The following is a 27,823-nucleotide window of genomic DNA, read 5'->3' on the forward strand; positions in this document are numbered from 1 at the left end:
GCATCTTGAACCCTGTTCACTTCATTGTTCAACCAAACAAACAAGCAATGTATACTTCCCAGATTAGGTCCATTCCTAATATAAACAGGGAATGTTGGGTGGAGATGCTAAAATGACCAAGACAGCATATACACCACCGTCATTTCGTGGCTCAGAAAAGTCAAAACAACTCAGCGGAAGATTCGTTGGAGATGAAAAGTTTTACTCCAAACATCCTACATCATAATTGGGATGCCAAAAGCATCGAAACAGCCAACAGCAAACTCCCCATCCGTCCACCAGTTGCACACAAAAAGAGGTGGGGACATTTGAAATGTCTATGGCACACAAATCAAAGGGCCACTGAGGAAATGCCACAAAATGTTGCTGCCTCTGTCTTCCTACTCCTGCAATGTTGGATAGTTTCAGTGCATTTGGACAAAATTTCCCAGTTGAATATGGTATCCAAATAAACCTTGATTTAAGTTCCAATTGAAGCTAAAATTCATCTTTGCTAAATTCCATCTGTCATTGATGTTAATTTTCTGAGCATATTTGCTTGAAACTAATGATTCAAGACCCAAGACAGGAGCAAAATCCAGACTGATCAATCCAGGATCTGGATCACTCGGACCATCCAATCTCTGACCCACTCTTCCACTAAAACCAGCAAACTGAATACCAAATCACTCAAAACACATGCTATGGCAAAAAAAAAGACATAATTTATATTTGTTCTCCCAACTAAGATTAATAGAATATCTGTGCTCCCAGCTAAGATTAACAGAGTATCTGTGCCAAAAGCAAGTCGATTAACCTAAGTAAATTCTTTTCATTTTTTCTTCAACAATGTGACAAAATAAACAAAACTGGGTCAAATAAAGTAAAAAATCATAAACCATTGAGAACATGTACATACTCCAAAAACGGATACCATGTCATTCTCTGAACAGTAATCATTACAAGTATGAGTTGTATATCACACCCAAATCAGGATCTTGACAATACATGCCACGATGCTTGTTACTTCAAAACCTAAACCTTTAATCTTCTCTTTCTCAAATCATTAGGAATAATAAACACAGAGTCTACACATATCCCACCTTTGGAATGTGTGCAATCAATTTGTTTCATGGAAAATCTGACTTCTATGGCAGGATCTGAATCACTGACAATAAACTCACCTACTTTGTATTCTATCCAGCATCCACGCTTACTATTGCCATTTGCATCATCCTTCTCAGGTTCATCTAAACAGCACTCACAAAATGCTTGTTGGCCATTAGATGTGGATAGCTCAAATCGTACAGGCTTTATATCCCAACCATGAGTGTGCTCAAAATTACACACACGTCGTCCCAATCTTTTCGAAAATCTACCTAGGTGAAGCCTGAATAACAAAGTGTAAACACCAGCAGGAAAAGGAAACTTGATGACTCCATCCACTTCAAACCACCATATTTGCTGCAAGTAGGCCACCACATGGAATCTGCAGACAATAACAATATTAGATGAAGCTTCAGCCTATGTGCATGAACAGCATTTTATAAAATGTAATGAAGCAGAAGTAAGCATTAATACCAAACAAAGGTCTATCAGAATCAATAAGTTCAGTGCCATCAGATCCCAAGGAAGCTTACCAGAAATCAAAACTTCTAGGTGCACACCAAACCAGGAAGTTGAATAATAACATCAATGGACATTAACTATCGTTTCTTCACCACGTAACAATTTTTATCAAGAAAACAAAAACAAAACAAAACAAATGGAGTAAAACTATCCATGTACCTTTCACCAATATGTCAGCAAAAGCTGCTTATGCTTAAAGAAAACATGATGAGAAACAATATGCTATCAGAACAACAATAACAATTTCAATTTATCTGATAATTAAGAGCTTCCAAGAGGCTTATCTGATAATTAAGAGCTTCCAAGTGCCTCTTTTGTCTTCCTCTGGCAATGAGGTGGGCAGTACAACTGAATGGTCAACAAGCTGTTGAGAGTGGACTTGTAATCACAAAACTCTCAACCGAAAATGCATAATATCATTTATCAGTAACCTTTTGAGAATAATACACCTATTTGGCATATGGATGACAAATGTAACTCCAATACTCAGTGTATGGCTTTCAAGAACAACACCACTGATCTGTGTGCTGTTTAAAGAAGAGTGATCATTAGATCCTCTTGCTCTGCGACGAATATGACCATTAGGTTCTTCATTTTTTGGTATATAGAACACCAAACAGACTTTGGCTCTAATTCTGATATTAGGTTCCAAACTATAGTCTCCATTAAAAAATTTTAAACATTCACACTTTGCTAAGTCGCTATTACTTCCAAACTAAAAGTAGGACACTTTTGTATGTCATTTTTTATCTTCAAATATAATAAAACTCCATTGCTACCAATAAAAAAACAAAAAATAAAGAAAAAAGTGGGACACTTTGCTGTTGCTAATCAAGATTCCGATTTTGACTATATTATTTCTCGGGAAAGAGTAATTAAAACAATTTCACTGAATCTTAAATAGTTTGATTTGAGTGCTAAAAACACAAATAATAAAAATTAGTTTATACCACTGCAAGCAATGTATCAACTTCAGGCTGCAGAGTTGAGAGAACTTGTTGAAGCCGCTTAGGCTTCTTGCACAGTTCTGTTCAAGATCAAATAGTTTAGAGTTGCTGAATCTCAAGTCTACTTCCCTCCCAAAACTTTTATAGAGAAAATTTAAATAAGGGAAAAATTGTTGCAGCTCAAATGCCATAAAAAACCCTTAAGATTCTTTCTAGAAAAGGGGTTACAGGTACAAAGGATTAAAACACAAAATCTTGGTACAAGTTGGTCAAACTTGTATCTGATAAAAATGTGCTGACTCTGCACACAGGAATATATTCTGTGGGTGGACAGTGGATCCCACACTGTGCCTCATAAAATACTCCTGAATGTGCATGATATGATTTACTCTTACTGGCTACAAGTTTGACCAACTAGGTTGATATAAGTTTCTTTAGAAGATATTATTACATGAAGCTTCCAATTATGCTTGATGCTTCTTTTATAAAATGGAATTTTGAAATAGTTTCAGCCAAAATAAATGTCTTAAAAGACAAAGGCAAGTTCCGTAGCACTGGCAACCTCAGATGTATGATGTGTAACCATCAGGGCCCTCATCTTTTTGAGACATATATCAAGTAGAAAATAAGGAAAAAAAAATCTTAAAGGCAAATCAAAAAATTTCAGATTGAACTTTATGATATTTATATATTGAAAAAATAATAATAATTCTAATCCATCAGTTGATACCAGAAGCAATGAAATCACAGTTTTTGGTTGGAACTATTGGTCGTTAAAGAAGCCAAGAGAACACTAAATTGCAGGCTGAATTCATAGTCAGTAATCTTAAAAAAAATTTCAAAATCACGTCTAAAATATAACATCTGAAACATTATAGATTAAACAAAATAGAAAGAGAGAAAATAATCCCCTCCCCCATCTTCAGATGACAACTATATTCTGACTAACTCCACTAGTGCTAAAATTTTGTGTCATGGTTCTGCTACCAAACTTGGATAAATCATAGTCATCAAGGCATCACCTAGGAAAAAATGTATCATGCTGGGCCAAGTTGACAATACACCTTTCTTGATTCACATAGGGCACCCACCTATAATTCTTGGTTGTTGGTTCATGCCTTGGCGATGAGCTACCTGTCTAGGAAATAAATTGGGCTAAGCAAGTTCCCCATGTATCATATCTGGCACGTGAACATGTGTAGCTGCACTATGTATAGAATACTAAAGGAGTCAAAATTGTTTAGACAAGAAGAATTAAAGGAATAAGTCGAACTAGTGTTTTAAAAGGCGTGGGAGGTGTACGCTTGGAGGTGTGCCTCCAGGCAAGGCACTCCCAAAATGCCCTAAGCATGTGCCAAAGGCGCTGACACCTCTAAGGCATACGCCTCATGCGCTTTTTTCATGAGGCATATGCCTCATGCACATCTTATATAAAAAGACAAAAAAAAAAAAAAAAAAAAGAAAAAAAGAAAAAAAGGAAAGGAAAAGAAAGAGAAGGGAAAGAAAAAGAAAGAGAAGGAAAAAAAGAGAAAAGGAAATAAAAGAAAAGGTGCTGCTAGGTTAGCTTGCTCAATTCCTCAATTTTATCAGGTATGAAGTTTGTTCTGGCAACTTTGTTCATTTTTGGGAGGATATTTGGGTAGGAGACACACCGTTAAAGGATTTGTTCCCTTCGTTTTTTTCTATTTCTTTGTACAAAAAAGAGGTGGTCTCAAAATTTGTCTCACCTTTGGGAACACCCTAGATCCTACTTGGGATTTTGGGTTTCGTACAGGTCTTAGGGATGATGAAATTGATTCTCTTTCTGTGTTGCTTGGTTGTCTTAATCAAGTTTTTTTTTCTATTTCTTTGTACAAAAAAGAGGTGGTCTCAAAATTTGTCTCACCTTTGGGAACACCCTTAGATCCTACTTGGGATTTTGGGTTTCGTAGAGGTCTTAGGGATGATGAAATTGATTCTCTTTCTGCGTTGCTTGGTTGTCTTAATCAGGTTTATTTGGATCCCTCCAAGCCAGATAAGAGGGTTTGGACTCCTAGACCCAATGAAACCTTCCCTTGTGCTTTTTTCTTCAAGTCCATCTCTCAACTTTCTACTCACCAACCCTTTCCGTCAAAAGAAATTTGGTGTAGGCCAATTCCCCCAAAATTTTTGGCATTTTGTTGGGAAGTATTAAATGGGAAAGTAAACACTTTAGATAACCTACAAAAGAGAAGACCTTTCCTCTGTATTTCCCCTAATTGGTGTATCCTCTGTAGAGCTCACGGGGAGGATTGTTACCATCTATTAATTTCTTGTCCCTTTTCTGAGATCTTTGGGCTTGGCTAATTTCGTTGTTTGGGAGTAGTTGGAGTCTACCAGTAGAAGTTCACATGCTCTTCAACCATTCTACCTTTTATTGGCCTATACAAATAGGGAGAATTATGTGGAGATGTGCTCGTGCTGTTTTGATTTGGACTCTTTGGGAAGAAAGAAATCTTAGAATCTTTCAAGAAAAGGAAAGGAGCAGCCAGGATTTGAAAGACTATGTGTTGAATAGGGCAATACATTGGCTGAAGACCTTAGAAATCTTTCATCAATTCTCCTTTAATGACCTTTGGAGAAATTGGTCAGCAGTAGTGAGGTGTTCATCTCTAAAGGACAAATCAATTACAAGCTGATCTCCTCCATCCGAAGGCTCACTAAAGTTGAACTTTGATGGAAGTAGCATGGGTAATCCAGGTTTATCCGGAATGGGGGGTGCTTTGAGAAATGCGAAGGGAGAGATCTTGTGGTTTTACTCAGGTCCCTTGGGATTTGGGAACTCCATCAGGGCAGAACTTTTAGCTGCTGTACAAGGGGTGCAATTTGCAAACCAGCTAGGGGTACAACTAATAATAGAGGGGGACTCCAAAGTGGTGGTGGGTTGGTTGAAAATTTTTGAAGAGGCTATGTGGCGATACAAGAATGAAATGAAGAAATTCAGTTGGTTGACAAGGAATATGTTGGTCACTGTAAAGTGGGTGGGGGATCAACAAATACTTTGTTAGATATGTTAGCTAAGCAAGAGGTAAATAGGGAAGAATTATTTTGGGCTCAATTGTGATTCTTGTTTTTCTTTCCTAGTTTACTTGTAAGATTCAAGGAGGGGCTGCAGCTCACGCCTCTTGCTGGGATGATGTATGAACTCACTCTAAATTTGCTTCTGAATCAATAAATTTATTATTATTCATCAAAAATAAAATAAAATAAAAATAAAAGAAAAGGGAAGGGAAGGAAAGAAAGTGGTTTTCCCCCAGCCCACTTCGCTCGCTTGCCTCCGCTTCGACAAGACCCCCCCTTTCAACTAATGTTATGCATCTTTATTATTCTTAATATAAAGATTTTTATTAAAATAAAGAAAAAATGAGATCCCCCTTCCTCTTCATCCTCCTTCCCTTCCTCGTTCTTCCTCCTTCTACCTCCTAACCCCCCCCCCTTAAGGAGGCTCACGCCTCCATGTGTTCGGGAGGCTTACGCCTCTTGCGTTCTGAACTATACCTCATGCCTCTAGGTAGTGAAACGCCTTGCATCACGCCTCCTCCATGTTTTAAAAGAAGGCCTTCACCCCATTATCTTTTTTATCATCATCTATAACGGCTGTATTTGTTGGAAAACAGGGGACTTGCCCCAACTTTCTTTTAGATTCCCCCTTATCCACATGAGACCTGTCTTTTTTCTTCATGTACCACTTTTTATGTGTGTGTGCCACACACTTTTTATTTTGTATCAGCAAAGAAGAATTTTATTTGAAATTAGAGTTAATAAAGTTTTACAACTTTGTGTATGGGATTAGAGTTCCCACACTATTACATATTTTTGTCCCTCTTTACATTGCAGCCCAAAACAATTGTTGCCTCAAAGCCCCTTGTTTAGCAAGATAATCAGCTAGCCCATTTGCACTCCTTCTAACCCATTTGAATTCAGCCTCTACCTCCCTTGCAACCTTTTCCACTTCCCTTATCACTTGTTTGAAAGTCCACAGAATACTGCTATTGTTTTTAGCCCAAGATATGATCACCTTGGAGTCCCCTTCAACCTCAATATGCCTCATTCCTAGTTGCTTAGCTATCTTCAGTCCTTGTAACAATGCCATTAACTCAGCTTTTAGAGAGTTTCCCATGCCAATCGATCCAGAGAATAAAGCCAATATTCTCCTTTCAGAATTTCTGATTACTCCCCCAATACCTGACAGTTTCGGATTTCCAAAGGAGCTTCCACCAAAATTCAGTTTATTTCTGTTACCATCTAGAGGTTTCCATTACATCCTTACTCTCTTTCACTCTTGAAGATTGTGCTACTTCTGTCCAAGATCTTATAATGTGTGCCACACACACTTAGTAACTCTAATATGAATAAATTAACACCTGTTGAATGCATGGAGCCAAGTATAGTACTGTTTCTCCTAATTCTTGTTAATATTTTAATCAAGAATTTAGAATTTTAATTTGCTATATGAACAACTTTTGTGTTGGTTATGATGTTGTTCTTGTTCACTATTGCTCAATTGCTTTAGATGTTTCTTTTCTGTATTTTTATTATGAAAGAATGGCAAACAATAGTAGTTTATGTAAGTTAAATGTTATAAATTCTAATTTTTTAATGTATGCTTGGTTGTTTACCTCAGTTTCTGAATCAATATTACTATCTCGTTTTTGCATATTTAAACATTTCTTAATACCAAAAATACCCCATCTTCTAAAACCTTTGCCTCATCTTCTTCCCTACTTTCCTCTTCCTATTCTCTCTCTCTGAAATTGCAGCAGCAGCAAGCTACAACCAGGTACGATTTCCAATCGTTTTTTCTTGTTTTTTTACCTTAAAACATTGATCGAATGTCAATTCCCACCATTCCATCTCACTCTTCTTTATTTTTTCTTCTTCTATCATTGTTTGTTTTGAATGAAATGCATCCAACAGTGGTTTTCTTTGTTGGCAGCTAAGAAAATGGCATTTTATGGGCATAAAATGGTGTTTATACATTTTTTTAGGATTATACACGATCGGGGGTAATATTGTCTTTATATTGGAAAAAACCTGTTTTTAAACCAAGCAATGTTATAAAAAAAAAGCATTTTTCATTAGAAAAAGCATGGCAAAAAAGCACCTTACCAAGCAGTTTTTAAGTGCTTATTAGGGGTAATGTTGCCTTTATATTCAAAAAGGCCTGTTCTGAACCAAGCAGTGTTGTCGAAAAAGCGCATTTTTCATTAAAAAACATGGCAAAAAGCACCTTACCAAGTGGTTTTTAAGCACTTTTTTAGAAGCACTTTGAAAAAAGCCTGTTTAGAGGCAAGAAGCCTCGCCAAACACAGCCTTAAGAAGAAATTAGACAATTTTCCATTTGTTGGATCTACTTTGCTACAAAACTTTGCCTAGATGGCCCTTCCTCATTTACTAATCTCCGGTTCTTTTGTGACTTGCATTTGGGAATACTTTTGCTCTCTCTTTGGTTGCAAATGGGTTCACCCATAGGATGTGGTTAGTTTGTTCAACTCCAATTTCTTGAGGCAACAGAAAAAAGGGGAATGTTTGTGGAGAATAACAAGAGCAGCTTTGGTTTGGACTATATGGGAAGAAAGAAACCAAAGGATCTTCAATGAGAAGAAGTGATTGAAACCATTAAAGTAAGATCTGCATATTGGACAAAAACATTGGAACCCTTCAGACATGTCTCTACAAATAACTTGTTATGGAAATGGGTTGCAATGGTGTACACAGATACACATAAAGAAGTTATGAGAATGGAATAGAAACCTCTAGAGCCAAATAAACTAAAGCGAAACTTTGACAGCAGCTCCTTTGGCAATCCGGGGAGGGCAGGTATAGCCATATAGGGGGATTCTTTAGAAACCATCAAGGAGTTGTAGTGGCTTTGTTCTCAGGACCAATTGAATTCAGAGACTCAACTAAGGCTGAGACAATGGCTCTTTTACAAGGACTGAAGTACAGCTAGGAATTAGAGAGCTGGAAGTAGAAGGAGACTCTTTATTGGTTATTTCTTGGGCTAAGAAAATCAACTCAGCCCCTTGGAAATACAGATTTGCTTTTAGGGAAATTGACCTTCTTGCAAAGAGCTTGAACACTAATTTTGGCTGGGTTAAAAGGACAGCAAATGTGTTGGCAGATGTCCTAGCAAAACAGGGAGCTGATAGATCTACTTTATTTTGGGCAATGTTGTAATCTGTTAGTGGTAAAACAGACAGCTGAGAAACCTAAGTATTGGGGGCAAGCTGTATTCTGATGCATTCTGGACTACTGAGTAGCTAAAACACTTGTATCTTATCTCAGACATTAATAAAGGAACTTTATCTTGCTGATCCAAAAAAAAAAATTTGCCTAGATGACAGGAACCAAGTTGATGTCTTGTACCACCTTGCCACATTGACAACTGCATTGTCAAGTTTGTAAGTAGTGTGTTTATTATCTCCTTTTAAGAACATATCATGATATAATTAATTTCTTATATAAAGTATTTCTGAATTAGACCTATGATTTTAAGATATTCTGAAATAAGCATGAGTGCATAACTTGTACTATCTACACTTAGAGTATCAGGTTTTTCTGCCATAGTTCTCTATAAATTTCCTATATGCTGCCACTGAAAATTTTTCTAATACTTCTTTACTTGGCATTCAGAAATCAGTTGATTCAGTTGTAAATACACTGGAAAACACTTTATAGAAATGGAGTGTTCTGTTTATTCTTTTATGTTTTTTATCAATAACTGAGAATATTTTATTTAGTATAAAGAAGGAAAAGGTAAAAAAAAAAAAGGAAAAAAATAGACAGGCTCTTAAAAGAAAAAACAGGCTGGCTGCCAAAGAAAACATGCTGAAAGGAAGAATCCCAATAGAGGAACAAAAGACTGTTCGAGAACAAAGTCAGGAACATAGAAAGGCTGGTGGCGGGCATAGGCAAATCAGTGGAGATTGGGTGATGGTACAACCAGATTTTGCTCAGGTCAACTGAGCAGATGTAGAGGAGAGATTATGGGAATGCTGGATCTACAAAATTGTAATTCTGTTTTCCTTTTTTTTTTTTTTGACTACTTTCTGACTTTCTGTTGGTGTTGCTTAAACACCTTATTAGGTTGTTTAATGAAGATTTTTTTTCTTTTACTCTACCACCTAGGTACCCACCAGTGGACCAAAAGAAGATGTATAACCTGCCAAACATAGAGATATCAACAGGATGGGTTTAGTATTGGTTCATCTTAACCCAAACTCAACCCAATGACACTCCAACATGAACCCAATCCTACACGTCTGAAAAAACAGGAATCCATACAGAATCCAACCTACTATGCAAATAGTACACTATACTCAACAAGGGCTACTTTTCATAAATGTTCCAATACAACATGTCAATGGTAAGGTTTGGCAGAGGAGCAGCCATAGTTGTCAAGGCGATGCCTAGGCGACAAGGCGCCCTTGGAGGCTCGCCTTGCCCTGTCACCTAGCAGTTTTGTATTTTGTCTTATAAAATACTTTAATACTGTTACTTTTTTGAGATTATAATTATAAAATAGACATTATTAAACAAAAATATTCATTTTTTGTGTTTATAACTAATTTCTTATTATTATTTTCTTATTAGTTAGGGTTTAATCAACACAAACATTACTAACTGCTGTATTGAACCCCTCAAAGACTTCAGAATTTGAACCAATAAATAAGGGAAAAACTTAAAGTTTTGTCTAATCAACATATTTCTTCCTCCACTTCTTCTTCTCCTTCTTCTTCTTCCACCTTTTCTTTTCTTCTTTCTTTTCTTTCTTCTTTTTCTTCTCATAAATATGTTGATTTTCTAGACATAAACATGAAGTTTATAATTTTCTTATCAAAATTATGGATAGTTATTGTTAGAATGTTAGAGTGATGTTCGGCTGATAAGAGTTCTTATTAGCCCATTCTTATGTTTAACTTATCTTGTAACTGGGCTTGTGTTAATGGGCCTGGGCCTAATCCTGTTTAATGATTTAAGTCATCTGGGTGTCCCATCACTAATCAGGGGCATCCCAGTAATTTCTTGTACCTTGTACCATATTCATCTATAAATAAAGGACTGGTCGACTGGATAGAACAGTTCGACATTCTCTTCAGTTCTGTGGTTCTCTTCTCTTCCTTGCTACTTCGAGTATAGCTCTTTAGATTACATGGTATCAGAGCATTAGCTCCTTCCTGGTTTCAGCAGGCGCACTCTTTTCCCTTGCTGTCTTTTCATCTTCTCTCTTCCTTTTCTGGGTTGCTGCAGTGAAGACCTAGGAGTGTAAGAGAGTAAAGCAAGTTCGAACCTAGGGTTTCTCTTGGTTGTAGGACTCAAGGGAAGTAAGACCCAGAAGTAGATGTCCTACTAGATTATCTCCAGCAAATAGTAGCTATTGGGCTACTAAGAGAGGTCTGTATGGGACAGACCTAGTTGAGGACTGATTTCAGCAGTCCTAGCACTAGCCGAAAGGGGGAGAGCTTCCTCTACAGTTGCAGCTTCGTGCTCCAGCAAGACTTGCGCAGAACAAGTGGTAAAGACTTAGCCTTCTCTACAGTTGCAACTTCGTGCCCCAGCAAGACTTGGGCAGAACTGTGGTAACTTCAGTTACAGATTCTCTTCAGGTCGGTTATCAGTCCTACTTGTAAACTTCAGTTACTGCACTGCACAGTTACTTCAGGTTGCAGAACAAGCCCTAACTGAAGTAACTTTAGTTACTAGCACTGTGAACTGGTTCAGTTACTTCGACCAGTCCTAAACAGCACTGCACAGTACCCGAACTGTGAACACTTCTACCAGCACTGTGAACACTATGACCACTTCGGCCAGGCCTAAACAGAACCACCTACAGCACTGTGAACAACTCTTGGACTGAAGTCAGGACGTCCTCACTATCCGGTGAAGTTTCCTCTAGAGATAACAGACCTGTTACAAGGTCCTCAAACCTGGAAAACCCTAATCTGCACAGCTTGCAGATTACAAGTGTGCTGCTAGATGAGTATAACTTCAAAGAGTGGTCTGTCTCAGCAATGTTGTTCATTACCTCTCGTGACCTCACAGGCTATTTGGATGGAGACAAGAAACAACCAGAAATTGGCAGTCCTGAATACACCGTGTGGCGCAAGGAAAATGCCACAGTCATGTCTTGGTTGCTGGCCTCTATGACTCCTAGGGTAGCCAGAACTGTTCATCACTTCCCCACAGCTACTAAAATTTGGGAGAAAGTATCTAAGACATATGGCCGGAAAAAGAACAATGCTAGAATCTACAGGCTGAACCAAGACATTGCAGCCCTAAGGCAAGGAGACATGTCCGTGGCAACCTACTTTGCAACACTGGAAGGCCTCTGGGAAGAGCTTGACCACCATTTGATTTTGGATTGGGAAAATGCTAATGATAAGGGGAGGCATGATAAGCAGATTGAGGAGGGCAGAGCCTTCAAGTTTCTGGCGGGTCTTGACCCTGTATATGAAGGTATAAGGTCACAGATTCTAGGGAGAGATGAATTACCTGAGCTTCACCATGTCTACTACCTAGTGAGGAATGAAGAAGTAAGGAGAAAGGAGATGCAAGTTGACTTAGTCTCCACTAAGGGGAATAGATTTTCAGACAAGAAGTCCCTCAAGTGTACACATTGTGGTGGTGAGAAACACACAAAGGAGAAATGTTGGGTCTTGTACCCTCATCTGAAGCCAGCTGCTCTGAGAAAGGACAAAAGGCAACATAAGGGCCACACAGCAAGTGGGAATCTTGCCATCAACAATAGTAGTGACAACTCACAGAGTATTCAAACAGTGTCATCTTCCACCGCAAGGCAGGCTGCCGACTCCTCTGGACCAAGTACTTTGGGCTTCACAGCTAGTGAGGTAGAGGTTCTCAGTCGGGCATTAGCCCGTCTGAAGAACAATTCTTTAGCTTCCACCTCTCTTGCCAAATCAGGTACAACCTCTGCATTTAGTGCATCTAGTTCCATTAATTCTACCTCTTGGGTGATTGATTCCAGAGCCACTGACCATATGACACATATGTCCTTATTCTCCACATATCATCTGTTGTCTGGCCAGGATAAGATGAGAGTAGCTGATGGGTCCCTCTCCACCATCTCTGGAAAGGGGGTGGTTGACCTAAGCAAGGATCTCTCTCTTAAATCAGTCCTACATGTTCCTAGTCTTACCTCAAATCCGTTGTCTGTTTCAAAGCTTACAAAAAACTTGAATTGCAGTATAACTTTCTTTCCTTCTCATTGTGTCTTCCAGGACAGATTGACGAGGAGAACGATTGGGAGTGGTCATGAGTATGGGGGCCTCTACTATTTTGATGAAAATGTCAGTTCAGCCTTGCAAGCTTCTACTACTAGTCTGGAAAGTGTGGAGTCAATAGCTAGGCTACACTTGTGGCATGCTAGGCTAGGTCATTTGTCTTTTTCTTCCTTAGCAATGTTGTTTCCCGAATTATGTAAGGGCATTCCGAGTCAGAGTTTAATTTGTGATGTGTGTCAAATGTCAAAACAATGTAGATCAATGTATCCAATTTCTAGTAATGAAATTCAAGCCCCTTTTGATTTGGTTCATTCTGATGTTTGGGGTCCTTCACCCATTGTTTCCATTGATGGCTTCCGTTACTTTATCAGTTTTATTGACCATTATTCTCGCTGCACTTGGATTTATCTGTTGAAAGGACGTGAAGAAGTTCCCCAGATAACTATGATGTTTTGCAAGATGGTTGAAACACAATTTGATACAAAGATCAAGCAATTCCGTTCAGACAATGCAGCTGAATACTTTGAAAGATCCCTGAACTCATTCATGGAAGATGCAGGCATGTTACATCAATCATCATGTGCTTACACCCCTCAGCAAAATGGGGTTGCTGAGCGCAAGAACAGGCATCTATTGGAGACAGCTTGAGCCCTTCTTTTCCAGCACAATGTGCCCAAGCAATATTGGTCTCAAGCTGTTCTTACTGCATCTTACCTGATAAATCGGATGCCATCTAAGGTACTGGGTATGAAGACCCCTTTCTCTGTTTTGTGTCCCACTCTTCCAGAATTTCCTCTTCCCCCACGGGTTTTTGGTTGTACATGCTTCATACATGTGAAAGATCCAAAGAAGACCAAGTTGGATCCTAAGGCTACAAAGGGAATATTTTTGGGGTACTCTCCTACGCAGAAGGGGTATAAGTGTTATGATCCTGTCTCCAAGAAAAAATATGTCACTAGGGATGTAGTCTTTTTTGAGTCTCAACCCTATTTCCAGTCTTCTCAGAATCCTCTTCAGGGGGAGAGTAGTGGGTTGGAAGAGGATTCTCATTTTCCCTTCTTTTTTGTTCCCATTTCATCACCTTCCACTACTACTAGCTGTAACATTCCGGATCAACCTAGTGAGACTTCCACTGTGCCAGTTGCTTCTCCAGATTCAGCTGATGCTCCTGAAGGTTCCAGTAAACAAGAAAAAGAGATACTTACATACAGTAGAAGGAAGAAGGCCCCTCAACCTCATGATTGCAACCAGTTGAACTCAGATCAATCTGTCTCTGCAATCCAAGGTAATTCTGATTCACTCAATTCAGATTTGGATCTTCCTATTGCTCTCCGTAAGCCTGTTCGTTCTTGTACCACTCGGCATCCCATAGCCGATTATGTTTCTTACTCACACTTATCCCCTGCCTATCATTCCTTTGTGTCTGCTCTTTCCTCTGTGTGTGTCCCTTCCAGGTATTCAGAGGCGGCATCTGATCCAAGGTGGAAAGAAGCCATGAATGAGGAGATGAAAGCCCTAATGAAAGCAAGGACATGGGAATTGGTGGACCTGCCAGAAGGGAAAGGCACTGTTGGGTGCAAGTGGGTATTTACAGTAAAGCACAGGGAAGATGGGTCAATTGAGAGGTACAAGGCCAGACTTGTAGCAAAGGGATTTACACAAAAGGAAGGAATTGACTACAAGGAAACCTTTGCCCCAGTAGCAAAGCTCAACACAATTAGGGTTCTACTGTCACTATCAGCAAAATTCTCTTGGGAACTTCATCAGTTGGATGTGAAGAATGCCTTCCTAAATGGTGATCTTCATGAAGAGGTATTCATGGAACCCCCACCTGGATATGATGTTGGAAAGAATGTATGTAAACTAAGGAAAGCATTATATGGTTTGAAGCAATCTCCCCGGGCATGGTTTGAGAGACTTTGTTTGGCCATGAAGAAAGTAGGGTACACTCAGAGCAGTGCAGATCATACATTGTTTACAAGGAGACAGGATGACAAACTTACAGCACTCATTGTGTATGTGGATGATATGGTGATTACTGGAAATGATGTGAAAGAGATGAAGAGGCTGAAGGAGTTCTTAGCTTCAGAATTTGAGATCAAAGACCTGGGAAATCTGAGATACTTTCTTGGAATTGAAGTTGCTAGATCAAGAGAAGGAATCTACATATGTCAAAGAAAGTATGTGCTAGATCTCCTAGAAGAAACAGGCATGATGGGGTGCAGGCCAGCTGACACTCCAATAGAACCAAACCATGGATTACAAGAATCAATGGGTGAGGAATACTGTGATAAGGAAAGGTACCAAAAGTTGGTAGTAAAACTGATATACTTATCCCTTACTCGGCCAGATATTGCCTATGCAGTGCATGTTGTCAGTCAATTCATGCACTCACCAAAGGCCCCTCATATGAGAGCAGTGGAAAGAATCCTCAGATACTTGAAAACTTGCCCAGGGAAAGGAATTCTATTCAGAAAAAACAGCAGACTTGAAATTGAAGCCTACACTGATGCTGATTGGGCTGGGTCCGTTGGAGACAGAAAATCAACCTCAGGTTACTGTACATTCTTGGGAGGAAACCTAGTCACATGGCGTAGTAAGAAGCAGAATGTTGTGGCTAGATCAAGTGCAGAAGCAGAATACCGGGCTATGGCACACGGGGTTGCTGAACTCTTATGGCTCAGGACTCTCCTTAATGAGCTTGGTATCAAGACTGAGGGTCCTCTCAAGCTGTATTGTGATAATAAAGCTGCTATCAACATTGCCAACAATCCTGTGCAGCATGACAAGACAAAACATATTGAAATTGATCGACACTTTGTCAGAGAGAGAATTATTTCAGGAGAACTTTGTGTGCCTTATACTCCATCAGAGATGCAGATTGCAGATGTATTAACTAAAGGGTTGGCATCAACGAAGTTTAGGGACATACTTGGCAAGCTAAACATGATTGATATTCATGCTTAGCTTGAGGGGGAGTGTTAGAATGTTAGAGTGATGTTCGGCTGATAAGAGTTCTTATTAGCCCATTCTTATGTTTAACTTATCTTGTAACTGGGCTTGTGTTAATGGGCCTGGGCCTAATCCTGTTTAATGATTTAAGTCATCTGGGTGTCCCATCACTAATCAGGGGCATCCCAGTAATTTCTTGTACCTTGTACCATATTCATCTATAAATAAAGGACTGGTCGACTGGATAGAACAGTTCGACATTCTCTTCAGTTCTGTGGTTCTCTTCTCTTCCTTGCTACTTCGAGTATAGCTCTTTAGATTACAGTTATTAAGGAAAGATGGTTATGGAACCTAGGGAACTGAAGGGATAGGAAATCCATCACATGGACGCCCAAGATTGCGGAATAAAGGGGGCGAATTTCAAAAAAAAATTCTCTCCCTTCAACTGGGAATCGAATTCCCTATTTAGAAAATCATATTTTCAAGAATCATTCTTAAACCATAAACTGAACTAGATCTGAACCAAAAGGAGTAGGGAGAGATAATACCTGATACAGAGAAATAATATCTCTCAATGGAGGTGTTCACGCCCAAGGTAAGATCCAAAGTCTGCTCCCACTGAAGATGGCGCAGTGCAGGGTGGAGCAGAATCAGCAGTGTTCTTCCAAAAGAACTTGATCCTTCTCAAGAATCACCTAAACGGCTTGTGAATACAATTCCCACCAATCTTTTCTCCAAAAGATTGGAATCAAGATCCAATCTTGATTTCTCCCAAGGAATGGAGATCGAACTGCTGTAGGCAGCGGCTGTAGGAAGGAGGCGGCTAGAGAGTATTTGTAGGGTGCAGAATTCTCTCTTCTGTGATCTCAGCTCTGAAGACAAGACTGTTGCTAGTTTGTCTGTTGTGTCTAAAGGCTGCTGCCCCCTCTTCCTTTTATAGACTTAAAAGGGATCAGCTCCTAATCCCATTAGGAGTTGCTAACCCAAATCATATCTGGATTAGAAGTCCCTTTAAGATAAGGGATAATCCTTATCTTATCTGCAGATTAGATCAGCTATCTCCTAATCTAATTAGGAAGTTTCCAGATCTAAAACTCATTTAGATCTTGGACTCTTTGAGTGGATAGGGCGTGGTATCAACTGATCTTATCTCAGAATTCGCCCCTTAATGACTAATCAAATTAGCCCAGTTCGAAATGGGCTTAAGGCCCATTTAGGGTTATGTATTCATTTAGCCTTTCAAACTACTGCCCAGTTGGGCTTCCTTGTATGGCGTGGGACCCAAACATTGATCTACACATCAGCCACATGGGTTCAGCCCAGCCTTTGTTACAAGGCCTGGCCGAATACACTGTTATGGACAGTGCACCCCCTGAAACCCATCAGATGGGCTCTATGGGCCCAACACTCACCCTAAGTGGTCCCTGGGCCAAGCCACCTTGTAACACCCAGGGACTGTGGGCAGATGCAAGATTAGCCCATCAGGTATTATCCTCAATGGTCTTACACTTAACCTCTCAGCCCATAATGATCATACACTGCCCGACAAGAGAGGACCTCTCCCTCGGCTGCAAGGAACAGTGTTGCACTCTCTCTAATATGGATCCCGGGGATTAAAACCTTTTGCAAATCATTTCGAAACCATAATTTATATACTTTTATATCTCATATAAAACATATTTTGCAAAACAAATCTCAACGATTGAAATCAGTTGCCGACAGTCTTGGTTTCCATCAGTGAGAGTGCATCCCCGATCATTACCTTTGTCCGACAAAGGGGCTGATCCTGTCACTATGATCACCCACTCAGATGAATTCTCAGACTGTCCCAACATACCCAGGTTTTGACCCCCGCTAAGGATCTCACTGATTGGTACATCAAAGACAGCCTAATCCGACACCTAGTGTAGTATCATAATCGAGTCTAGGGGTCGGGTGTAACTTTCCAGTTTTGCCCATCAATCTCCAAGGTCCAGGGCAATACTGGAAATCTGGTCCAGTTCAAAGATTCAATTAATCCCACACTGTGCCTAGGGTCTCACCCCGGTAGCTGAGACAAGCCACCCCAACCAACTTGGTGGCACCACAGTGTCAGCCTTGTCAGGATAGGTCTCCCCAGACCGACCCACTGGCTGTGAACATTCTAAACTAACACGAGTCTCATTAAGTGTCCAGTTTAAGGGTATTTCACAGAAACATACCAAGGGAACATGAATCAAATATGCACTTTTATTCATTTATAATAAACTCATAAAGTACATCATTTTGATTGAAGCTAAGGGCATACAAAACTGTCTAACAGGAACTACCTAGGATATGTATTTTTCACTTTAAAAAATCCATCACCTAGGTGACAAGGCACCCCCTGTCACCTAGCCTCGCCTTGGCACCTTGAAAACTATGGGAGCAGCCGGGCAGTCTCAAACTGAATTAAAGCTTACCTGACCTTAACTCAATAGAGGTGGGTCAATGCAGGTTTACCACTAGGAGTGCAAATGGGTTGGATCATGGTCCGATCCGATCCGATCTGAAATCAGATCCTATTTTGTCGGATTCAGATATTGTTATGGGCCCGAGCATAGGATCTCATCACGGGTCGGTCCACGGGGAGAACCTCTTGCTTTCCGTTGCGCCTTCCCTTGCGTGCAGACCCTATTGTGGAAAACAGAATGGGTGATTTGTCCAAGAGACCACCCGAACTCTCCTCACTCTTCTCTTGACTCGAAACTGAATACTTTATTCCCAAATCACAGCTCCTTAAATAGGAGATTACAAGAGGAGACTCCTTACTCCATTCGACTAAGCTAGGACAATCCAACTTTAAATCAAACTCCTACTTCTAACAGACTTCTAACAGAACTCGGTTCTTATCTATAATAGATAAGTAAGAACAGAACTCCTACTTCTAACAGACTTCTAACAGAACTTAGTTCCTACCTCTAATAGATAAGTAAGAACAGAACTAGATAAGTAAGAACAGAACTGGAATAAGTAAACTATTGGCGAGCTGGCAAGAAGAGCTGACGTGGCAAGATAAGCTGCTGTGTGGGCCCTCCCTCACTGCTGCTGCCGGCAGTGGTAATTCTTCCCACGAATGCATCCACAACATTACTCCCCTCTTGGACTACGAGCTTGTCCTCAAGCTCGAATTCAGGATGGGTGTCGGGAAACACCGTCAAAGGAATCCCGGATAGGTGGAATGACTTTGCCCTCCTGGATCGGGTTCCAATGAAGGGGGTTCATCCTCATCTTCCTCTTGTTTCACCAAGAGGTAGAAAAGTCTCTTGCACTTGTGCCCTGCTGAGTAGAGTTCATCGCAATTAAAACATTGCCCCCTCGCCCTGCGTTCTGCCATCTCAGCCCTGGACAAGTGCTTAATAGGGGGTGTAACGACGCTGCTCCCCACACTAGATGCTGATCTGGAATTGGTGCTCGTCTGTGGCTTCCGTTCTTGGCTGGCTACTGGATATGGAGCCATTCCGAGTGGTTCCGGGGATGCCCATGCTGATGGAGGCTGCCCCATACTGAAGGTTCCGTGGCTGAGTTGCAGTTTGCATTCGAAGGCGCGTGCTAGGTTCATGGCTGTGACCAGGTTGGGAGGGTGTTGCATCTCCACGTCCACTCTTAGGGGTTCTGCTAGCCCCACGGTGAACATATCGACTTGCTGTTCTGCGCGAACCGAGGTTGCTTTGGCGAGAAGGGTTGGAACTGGCGTTGGTATTCTGCCACGGTTCCAGTTTGCTTGAGGTTGATTAACTCGCCCAGCGGGTTGCTTGTCAACAGTGGTCCGAACCTAAGGAGACAATATGATTTAAACTGCCCCCAACTGAGCCCAGATTCTTCTTGCTCCAGTTAGTAGAACCAGAGTTGCGCCTCTTCTGATAGGTGGAAGGCGGCCAGACTGACCGTATCTTTGTCATCAATGCGCTTATTACAGAAGAACCGTTCGCAGCGATACAGCCATCCTAACGGGTCTCCGGTGCCGTTGTAAGATGGGAATTCCAGCCAGCTATACTTGGGAATAACTGCGGCTGTCGGGGCAGCGATCTGATGTTCGCTGGACGTCTCTACCCAGTCCGGACGACGAATGTTTGTGGTGGCGGTTCCCACAGAACTTCTGTCCTTGTTGGAGAGGAATGCTTACAGCAGGCGTCGCAACTCCCGGACATCATCCTTGACTTCACGAACCTCCATGCTAGTTTTTGCGAGCCTATGTTCCAGTTCATGGACCCTGGAAGACAACGGCTCCTGTTCCCCCATGACAGTAGGCTCTGATACCATAATGTTATGGGCCCGGGCGTAGGATCTCATCACGGGTTGGTCCACGGGGAGAACTTCTTGCTTCCCCTTGCACCTTCCCTTGCATGCAGACCCTATTGTGGAAAACCGAATGGGTGATTTGTCCAAGAGACCACCCGAACTCTCCTCACTCTTCTCTTGACTCGAAACTGAATACTTTATTCCCAAATCACAGCTCCTTAAATAGGAGATTACAAGAGGAGACTCCTTACTCCATTCGACTAAGCTAGGACAATCCAACTTTAAATCAAACTCCTACTTCTAACAGACTTCTAACAGAACTCAGTTCTTATCTCTAATAGACAAGTAAGAATAGAACTAGATAAGTAAGAACAAAACTCCTACTTCTAACAGACTTCTAACAGAACTCAGTTCCTACCTCTAATAGATAAGTAAGAACAGAACTGGAATAAGTAAACTATTGGCGAGCTGGCAAGAAGAGCTGACGTGGCAAGATAAGTTGCTGTGTGGGCCCCCCCCCACTGCTGCTGCCGGCGGCGGTAATTCTTCCCACGAATGCATCCACAACAGATATACTCTTGTCGGATTTTCGATCTGATTGAAAATCAGGTCGACCCCCTATCAGATCCAAAAAGATCTAATCTGATACATATGTTATTTATTTATACATACATACATACATACATATATATGTTGTTTATTTATTTATTTATATATACATGTTGTTTATTTATAAATATGTTTATATTGCATTTTTGTATTTGTTATATTATTTATTTTTTTATAAAACACATGTATGTATGTGTGTGATGAAAATAGTTAAAGAAAATACTTGTATTTTTTGTTTTTTCTTTATATAAACTGTTTTATTTTTTTAAATTTTCATTAATTAAATCGAGTTGGATCATATTTGGATATCCGACATTATTAACGGATTTGAATTCGTCTGTGTTTGTGAGATCCGATCGGATCGGATGTTTGCACTGTCAGATTGGATTCAGATATACCCTGGTTCGAATCCAACCCGATCTGTTTGCATACCTATTTACACTTAACCTGAACCACTGACATCCCTATGATCAGACCCTCAAAAAGAGAATTCATGGAACTAACTTTATGTCTTAGTCTATGTTTTAGCCAATTTCTTTCTCACATGGATGCATACTTTGTTATATAATATAAAATGTATATATGGCATATTTAAATTTTGTAGGCCTTTGTATGATGGTGGATGACAGCTCAAATTATTTTTTATACAGTGTGAGTTCACCAACAAGGTCCGGTCACGTTACCCAAAGGCCTTCCAATTACGATGGTGTACACCAGATATAATTAAGGCTCTGAAGGCCAGTTGGGTTTTGAAGGGTTTAAACAGAAAACAAAGAGCTGTGTGGATCGTCATTCCACTAGATGTTCTGTGGCCTGCATGGTGAAGAGGAATTCTTGCATCTTTGAGTTGGAAAGGAACTTGTGAAGAAAGTAATAAATATATCTGTAGAGTTTACAAGATGCTGGCTGACCAACCACAGGCTCTTCAAAGGAATATCAAGACAGGATCTGTTGAATCTTGATTTCTTTTTGTAATCTCTGTTTCTGTAGCTTATAATATCTGGACAGATATTCATTGTACACAGGGCACAGTGTCATGTAGGCCCAAAATCCCAGCCCTGATCACCCCCAAAATTATTGTATTATTTCTTAGGCAGCCACACCTTGCTAAGAAGGCGAAAATGCCTAGACATGACCCAGGAAGCCTGAATACATTGAGTCAAACTATGTGTGATATAGGTTTACTAATATGGATTTTGCATTAAGAGATGGAAGAGAAAGAAAAGAAAAAATAGATGCCCAAAAGGCATTCTTCCTGATGTTTAAAATGTGAACTGTAACAAAAGGCATTCTTCCCGATGCATGATGCATAAACAAAAATGCAAAACCCTATGTTTTTAATTAATAATATTAAAATAAATAAATAAGAAAATGGTGAAATTTCCTAAAAATGAAGGAAAATCAGAAAATTAGAAAAAAAAAACAATAGTTAAAAATTTATAGTAATGAAACCATCACATTCAAATATAAAACCAATAATTAAGCATGATGACATCCTTTATTTGTTCTTTTAAAAAAAGAGTGGGATGTATGAGGTATGATAGAAGTGCATGCCTGAAATGAGGTTATGCTTTTTTATTTGCTTGTATGCAAGAGGCATAAAACTCATATTTACACTTCCATGCATTTTGTTAGTGCCTCACCTGGAGGTACACCTCCTACATTTTCTAAAACATTGGGGGGAACCTAAAAACTAAGGAACAGGATGCAATGCACAAGGAACGGACTCCTACACCTAATATTGGGGAAGTTTACTTCCTCAAAAGGGGAAAGGAAGTTTTAAAATAAAAAAGATAAAAAAACAATTCCATGCAATATGAGATTAAATCTCATATAATATTTTCATCAATTTTATTTTAATTTATTAAGGATATACAACATTCAAATCCAATCTAAATCTGAAGGATAAGATTCAATTGAAATCCAAATGTCAATGGAACAAACTTGAATCTGGTTAATATCTGATTAAAATCTGATCCATTCCATTTGCAACTCTATCCTCCAAGGCACTCTAATAGTACCCTGCAACTAGTCATCTCAGCTAGGAATCTCAAATTTCTGGAAAACTAGACCACCAGGGGTATCTTTGTAGAAAAGCATAGGTCACATTAAAACTAGTTTGCATTCACCATAGTTTTCAAGGCATCTAAGCGATTCTGGGCAACACTGTGGCGTCTAGTTGCCTAGGTGGGTACCTAGGTGATAAGAATTTTATAATATAAAGAACTAACTTTTGGCTAGTTCCCTAGTTTTAGATACCATTTGGCATGTAACTTAATTGAAAAAATAGCAATTCTCTTTATTAAGAACATTAATTTCCTCTAAAAATGTGGCAAATCTAAAAGATAAAAAATCTTACATATATTAATTTCATTATTTTCAAAATAATACTACCATAATAAGTATTTAATAGAGCAATTTCATATCAATTTTAAAGAAAGTTATTACCTTAATATGATAAATATTCAAGATAGAAAGTAAAATAGAAAAAAAAAAGGATGGAATTTCTTATTTATTTAATTGAAGAGAGAGTGTGTGAGAATAGAAAAAAAGAACTTCCCTATACATCTGTTCTTTCTTTCCTTCTTTCCTTCTTTCCTTCTTTCTTTTTCTCTCCTCAAAACCCTGTGATCTTTTAAATTTCAATAGTAAAACATTAAAACAAAGTATAAATGATATATATAGCATATAATAAAATGTATTAACACACATATTAATAAGATACAACAATATAAATGACATTATAAAAGGCACCTTCCTTGTCATTTTTGTCACCTAGGAGGGCGTTTAGTCACCTAGAACGACACCTAGTTGCTTTATTTTGGTTAATGAAAATTAAAGAGCTGACATATACATACATATATGCATATGCATGAACAACATATCCATCTCATGCATTCTTTTCCAAGGTAAATGAAGTGCTTCTAGGTTTGTTGCTTTGAGCAAGACTTCTCTCAACTCCCACAGAAGGCCTACATGCTTTCTCTCTCCATGGTAGTTCATAGAAATCTTGGTATAATACAAATTCTCCTAGGTATGATGCCTAAAACTCCACTACAGTTATTCTAGTAAAATGCATACTTCTCCCAACACTCTCAGATACAACAAGCATTGGTGTGTCAACATTGAGAGAGCACTCCACCATAGGGAGTAAGGGTATCGGTGTTGTGCCAAATGTGAATACATGTCAAGAAAGATATTGATACCCTCTCCACTCCTGCATTGTTTTCCAATAGTAAGTTTAGACAATATTCAGTGTTTAACCTATGATTTGAGAGAGGGCATTCCATCACAGGGAGTAAGCATATCAACATTGTGACAAACCACAAATGTGAACATATGTCAAAAGATATGGACATCCTCAAAGGTATCTTGTCACTCCCCCCACCCCCCAGAAAACAGAAAAGAAAAAGTACTAACCACCATGAAAGAAAGGGGGAATTAGAAAGGAGGCAGCACCTAGTAGAAGAAAGAGGGGGAAATAATTCCCAATATTAGTGTTACAGTATCAAGTTGAAGCACGAGGCTCTAACTTCGATCTTCCCTCAACTTACCTTGATAACAAAAACTTTTAATTCCCTTCTCTGTTTATAATTTCACTCCATCTTTGAACTCCAGCATCTTTGCAAGCAGGGTCAGGGCCAAGCATATCATTGAGAGGTCCTTGGCCCCCCCAAACATTTTGTTAAAACCATTATTTATATGGTTACTAAGTGGAGACAGGGTCAAAAACGTAATAAAGTGGGTCCTTAATTGCCCCCCCCCTCCCCACAAAACTTGAACTAAAATGTGAAGGATCACTCAATAACGCTCCTCCAATTCCCAAATTAAATAAAAAAAATTGTTTACTTTTTCTTTAAAAAAATCTGTAGTAGATCCAAACATTCTCAGGCCATTTTACTCCAAACCTTACCTCTTCTACTCCCTATCTCATTTTTTTGTTTAACTCCCCAAAAAGAAAATTCTTGGCTCCACCACTGTTTGCAAGGATAGCAAATGTATTGTTTCACTTCTATGCTGCCCACCAGTGTTGTCAAGCTTGGACTGGACTGGACAGCTAGTAACCCAGCCACCCTTCTGGGTCCTGCTTAAATGATGGTTTTCATGGTTTGAACAAGCCAACCACCCAGTTAACTGGTAAAACTGTGACCCAGTGAGCATTCCAGTCTTTCATCCAGTCCGAGTCTGACAATATTGCTGCCGAATAATGCAGGAAAACCCAGAAGAAGAAAATTTCAGTACTGCAGTTTTTTCTTATAATAATTTATTATTACTGAAAAAGTACTAACTCATACCAAGGTATCAGAAGCATTAATAGTGGGAACAAAAACAAAAGGAAGACTTATGAAAAAGAGCTGTATAGGTGAAGGAAACATACTGCCCCAAACGGCCAAACCTAGCCCCTGATCTAGAGTCTCAGCAATTACCAACCATAGGAAATGGACAATGTGGGGTATTGCCACCACCAAGGAAAAAAAAAAAACTACTTCTGAAGAGAACATAAAGTTGCAGACCAAAATGAAGTTAATCTGTTAGCTGCACTTTACTTGCAATCCTAAGATGCAATCTGTCTGGACTATAGTTCCAATATGCATTCACAGAATGACGGAAAGAAAAACACCCTGAGGCAGCAAATTCAAGAACTGTTGGGCCTTCACCACTCAGCTTCCCTAAAAAACAAAGACCAACAGCATGACATTCCCTCTGTAGTTGAATTTTTTTTAAATACAACTTACACCAGGAGATTACATTCAACACCCATACACATCAAATTCTCAACTGCCTCCCTTCTTTCACAAGCAAATATTCTCCCATCTTAGAGCAGCATGTTACCCCCATCATCCCTTTTATAATACTACCACCAAAATCTTGAAGAGGGATATGTTTCTCCATTAGGTTTGAGAAAATGCCTCCAGAAATAGCACCAAATGTCACTGTTAGAATTCTTAATCCTTTTAGAAACTGTACTCTTTTTTGGTAGTAAATAAAAAGAAAATTCATTAAAACTGAAAACAAATGATGGATACAACCCAAGGTGATAAGGCATCACCAACACTGAGACCCACAAACAAACATCCCCCGCTCCACATCCTTCCCAAGACACCATCACCACATGGCAAAAGGCAGTCAAAAAGATCCCCAGCCATTTACCTAATCATCCAGAAAACAAACACCCATTGAACCCATCCGAATACATTTATACCACAGATTTAATGAACCAACAAGATTGGAGCTTATAAAAAAAGACTGGCATTGGAGCCTCTCATATCCCTCAAGCCTCTATTAGGTTTTTATACTTTGAAGGCCAAATTGCTGATGAATACCAATTTAACTGTAGGCAATAGCCACTTGGTGAGGCTTTGAAAACAAAACATAAAAGATAGCCACTTAGTGAGGCAACTATGATTAAGAAGTCAAACAGTCAAGGAATATCTAACACCATGTCCAGATGATGAAAGGCATGCTTTCCGGTAAAGTTTAAATAACCCGGCAGTGTCCCTAAAGCCAAAGCACACCCACCACTTAATTTAGAGATCAGTAACTAAAAAATCTGAGCTTCCACACACACACAAACACAGGTAACCAGTATTTCAATTTTCATTATTTACACCATGAGGTCATCAAAACCCCACAAAGATCCAATTTTGCATTGGAAGTTAAATGTGCGTGTCAATCCCTTTTAGTCATTTTTCAAGTTCATTGGCAGGACCTAGATGCTTACGATCAACAACTAGGGTAAGATACTAGTGTGAAACTAACCCACAATAGAAACTGAATAAATGTGCCATCTCAACCCGACCAAGCACCTAGTAATTTTGGTCAGTGAAGACTAGAACCAGAAATCACATAGCCTATCAAGGCTTTAAAAAAATAAAAAAAAATAAAAAATAAAAAACCTAACAATTTGAACAATGCAATGCACCTGGATCGGGGCTGGAGTTCTAATTTGCAAACCCTTCATACAATAATAGTAGCAAACAGTGAGGAAATTATCAATATGTTTCTTCTCTTTTCCGTCCCATAAAATATCAGTGGCATTATTTCCCAGGTTATAACATATCCTATAAAAAAATAAAGAACAGAAATAGAAGTTACGAAATATTGGATAAATAAACACCGAAACAACCAACCGAATCTGTAATAATTAAAATAAACATTTTTGTAGGTAGCTTACGAGATGCATCATACCAGTGAAGTATAGTTATATACTTAATAGCACCAAGAAAAGTGTGAAACAAACCTAGATTCTTCAGTAGGAATCCAATTCCAGTATCTCCGATCTTCAATACCAGTTATCGCCATACCTTTTGCCGAGATCGACATGCAAACCCTTCCCGTAACCCTGTCCACCCAGACCTCCTGAGAAAGCACCCATGTCAGAGTCAAACAAATCAATAAGAACTGGAAAAAGAAAAAAGAAAAAGAAAAATGATTCTTCCAGAGCTCAAAACCTCAGAAAAAGAAATGGATTAAAAGAGAGAAGGTCCAGAAAACCAACCTTGTTGCCGTCGTCGAAAGAAATAGGACGAGAGAGGAGAGCAAAGATATCCTTCTTCGATAAACTTTGGTACCTCTCCGGAGGCAACAAGTCGAGAAGATCCTGGTAATTGGAGGGCAGCTTCGATTCCCAGACCGAGTCCGAGGAAGCGGCACCACGAAATGCCCTGTTAAGGCGAGCCAGGTTGCATATCTCCGGCGGGGTCAAGTACATGAATACACAGGCAACGCAGCTCTCAGGTATGTCTCCTAGGCCCGGTCCGATGGTCGAACCATTCGCCACCCCATCCGTCAAGTTGGAGAGCGTCGCCCCCATAATCGGCTCTACTCTAATCACTCTATCTTCTTCTCCCAACCTCAACTCATTATGTCTCTCACTATACTGGGATTGTGGAAAACTGAACTACTCTTAGTTGTGGTAGTGGCAACGATGGTGGTGGTGGTTTTTTCCGGTGGAAGCGGTTTTTTTCCGGTGGGGGTGGGGGTGGCGAATTGGAGATTTGTGCCTTTCCAAAGGAAATAAAAGCGCGAAAGAGAATAATCAGGACAGGGATTTGTGTAGGAGCAGAAGGAAAGAGACTTGTGGATGGAGTTGGCACTCCAAATCCTCTACGATTCCCCAACGATACAGGGCCAATCAAGGTATGGCAGCAGGAACCCACTTTATTTACGAGTAGAACTGTAGAC

The 27,823-nt window shown here is 39.6% G+C and overlaps 1 protein-coding gene across 3 annotated transcripts; it reads right to left on the reverse strand.

Moving 5' to 3' along the window:
• Positions 1-27,823, reverse strand: LOC148871029 (F-box protein PP2-A15-like). 3 transcript variants are annotated; one of them, XM_088971653.1, is made up of 4 exons: positions 27,138-27,823; positions 26,880-26,998; positions 1,164-1,468; positions 1-386 (listed from the first exon to the last, which is right to left on the reverse strand). In XM_088971653.1, the coding sequence occupies exons 1-4, from the start codon at positions 27,450-27,452 to the stop codon at positions 202-204; spliced, it is 924 nt and encodes a 307-aa protein (XP_088827779.1). In that variant the 5' UTR covers positions 27,453-27,823; the 3' UTR covers positions 1-201. The 3 variants fall into 3 exon arrangements, with proteins under 3 accessions (XP_088827779.1, XP_088827781.1, XP_088827780.1); XM_088971655.1 differs by lacking the exon at positions 1-386 and adding an exon at positions 26,562-26,700 and having other exon boundaries at positions 792-1,468; XM_088971654.1 differs by lacking the exon at positions 1-386 and having other exon boundaries at positions 792-1,468.

This window comes from Nelumbo lutea, chromosome 2 (genome assembly GCF_056320005.1).
Source record: "Nelumbo lutea isolate HS-2025 chromosome 2, American lotus-T2T, whole genome shotgun sequence".
Classification (NCBI taxonomy): domain Eukaryota; kingdom Viridiplantae; phylum Streptophyta; class Magnoliopsida; order Proteales; family Nelumbonaceae; genus Nelumbo; species Nelumbo lutea.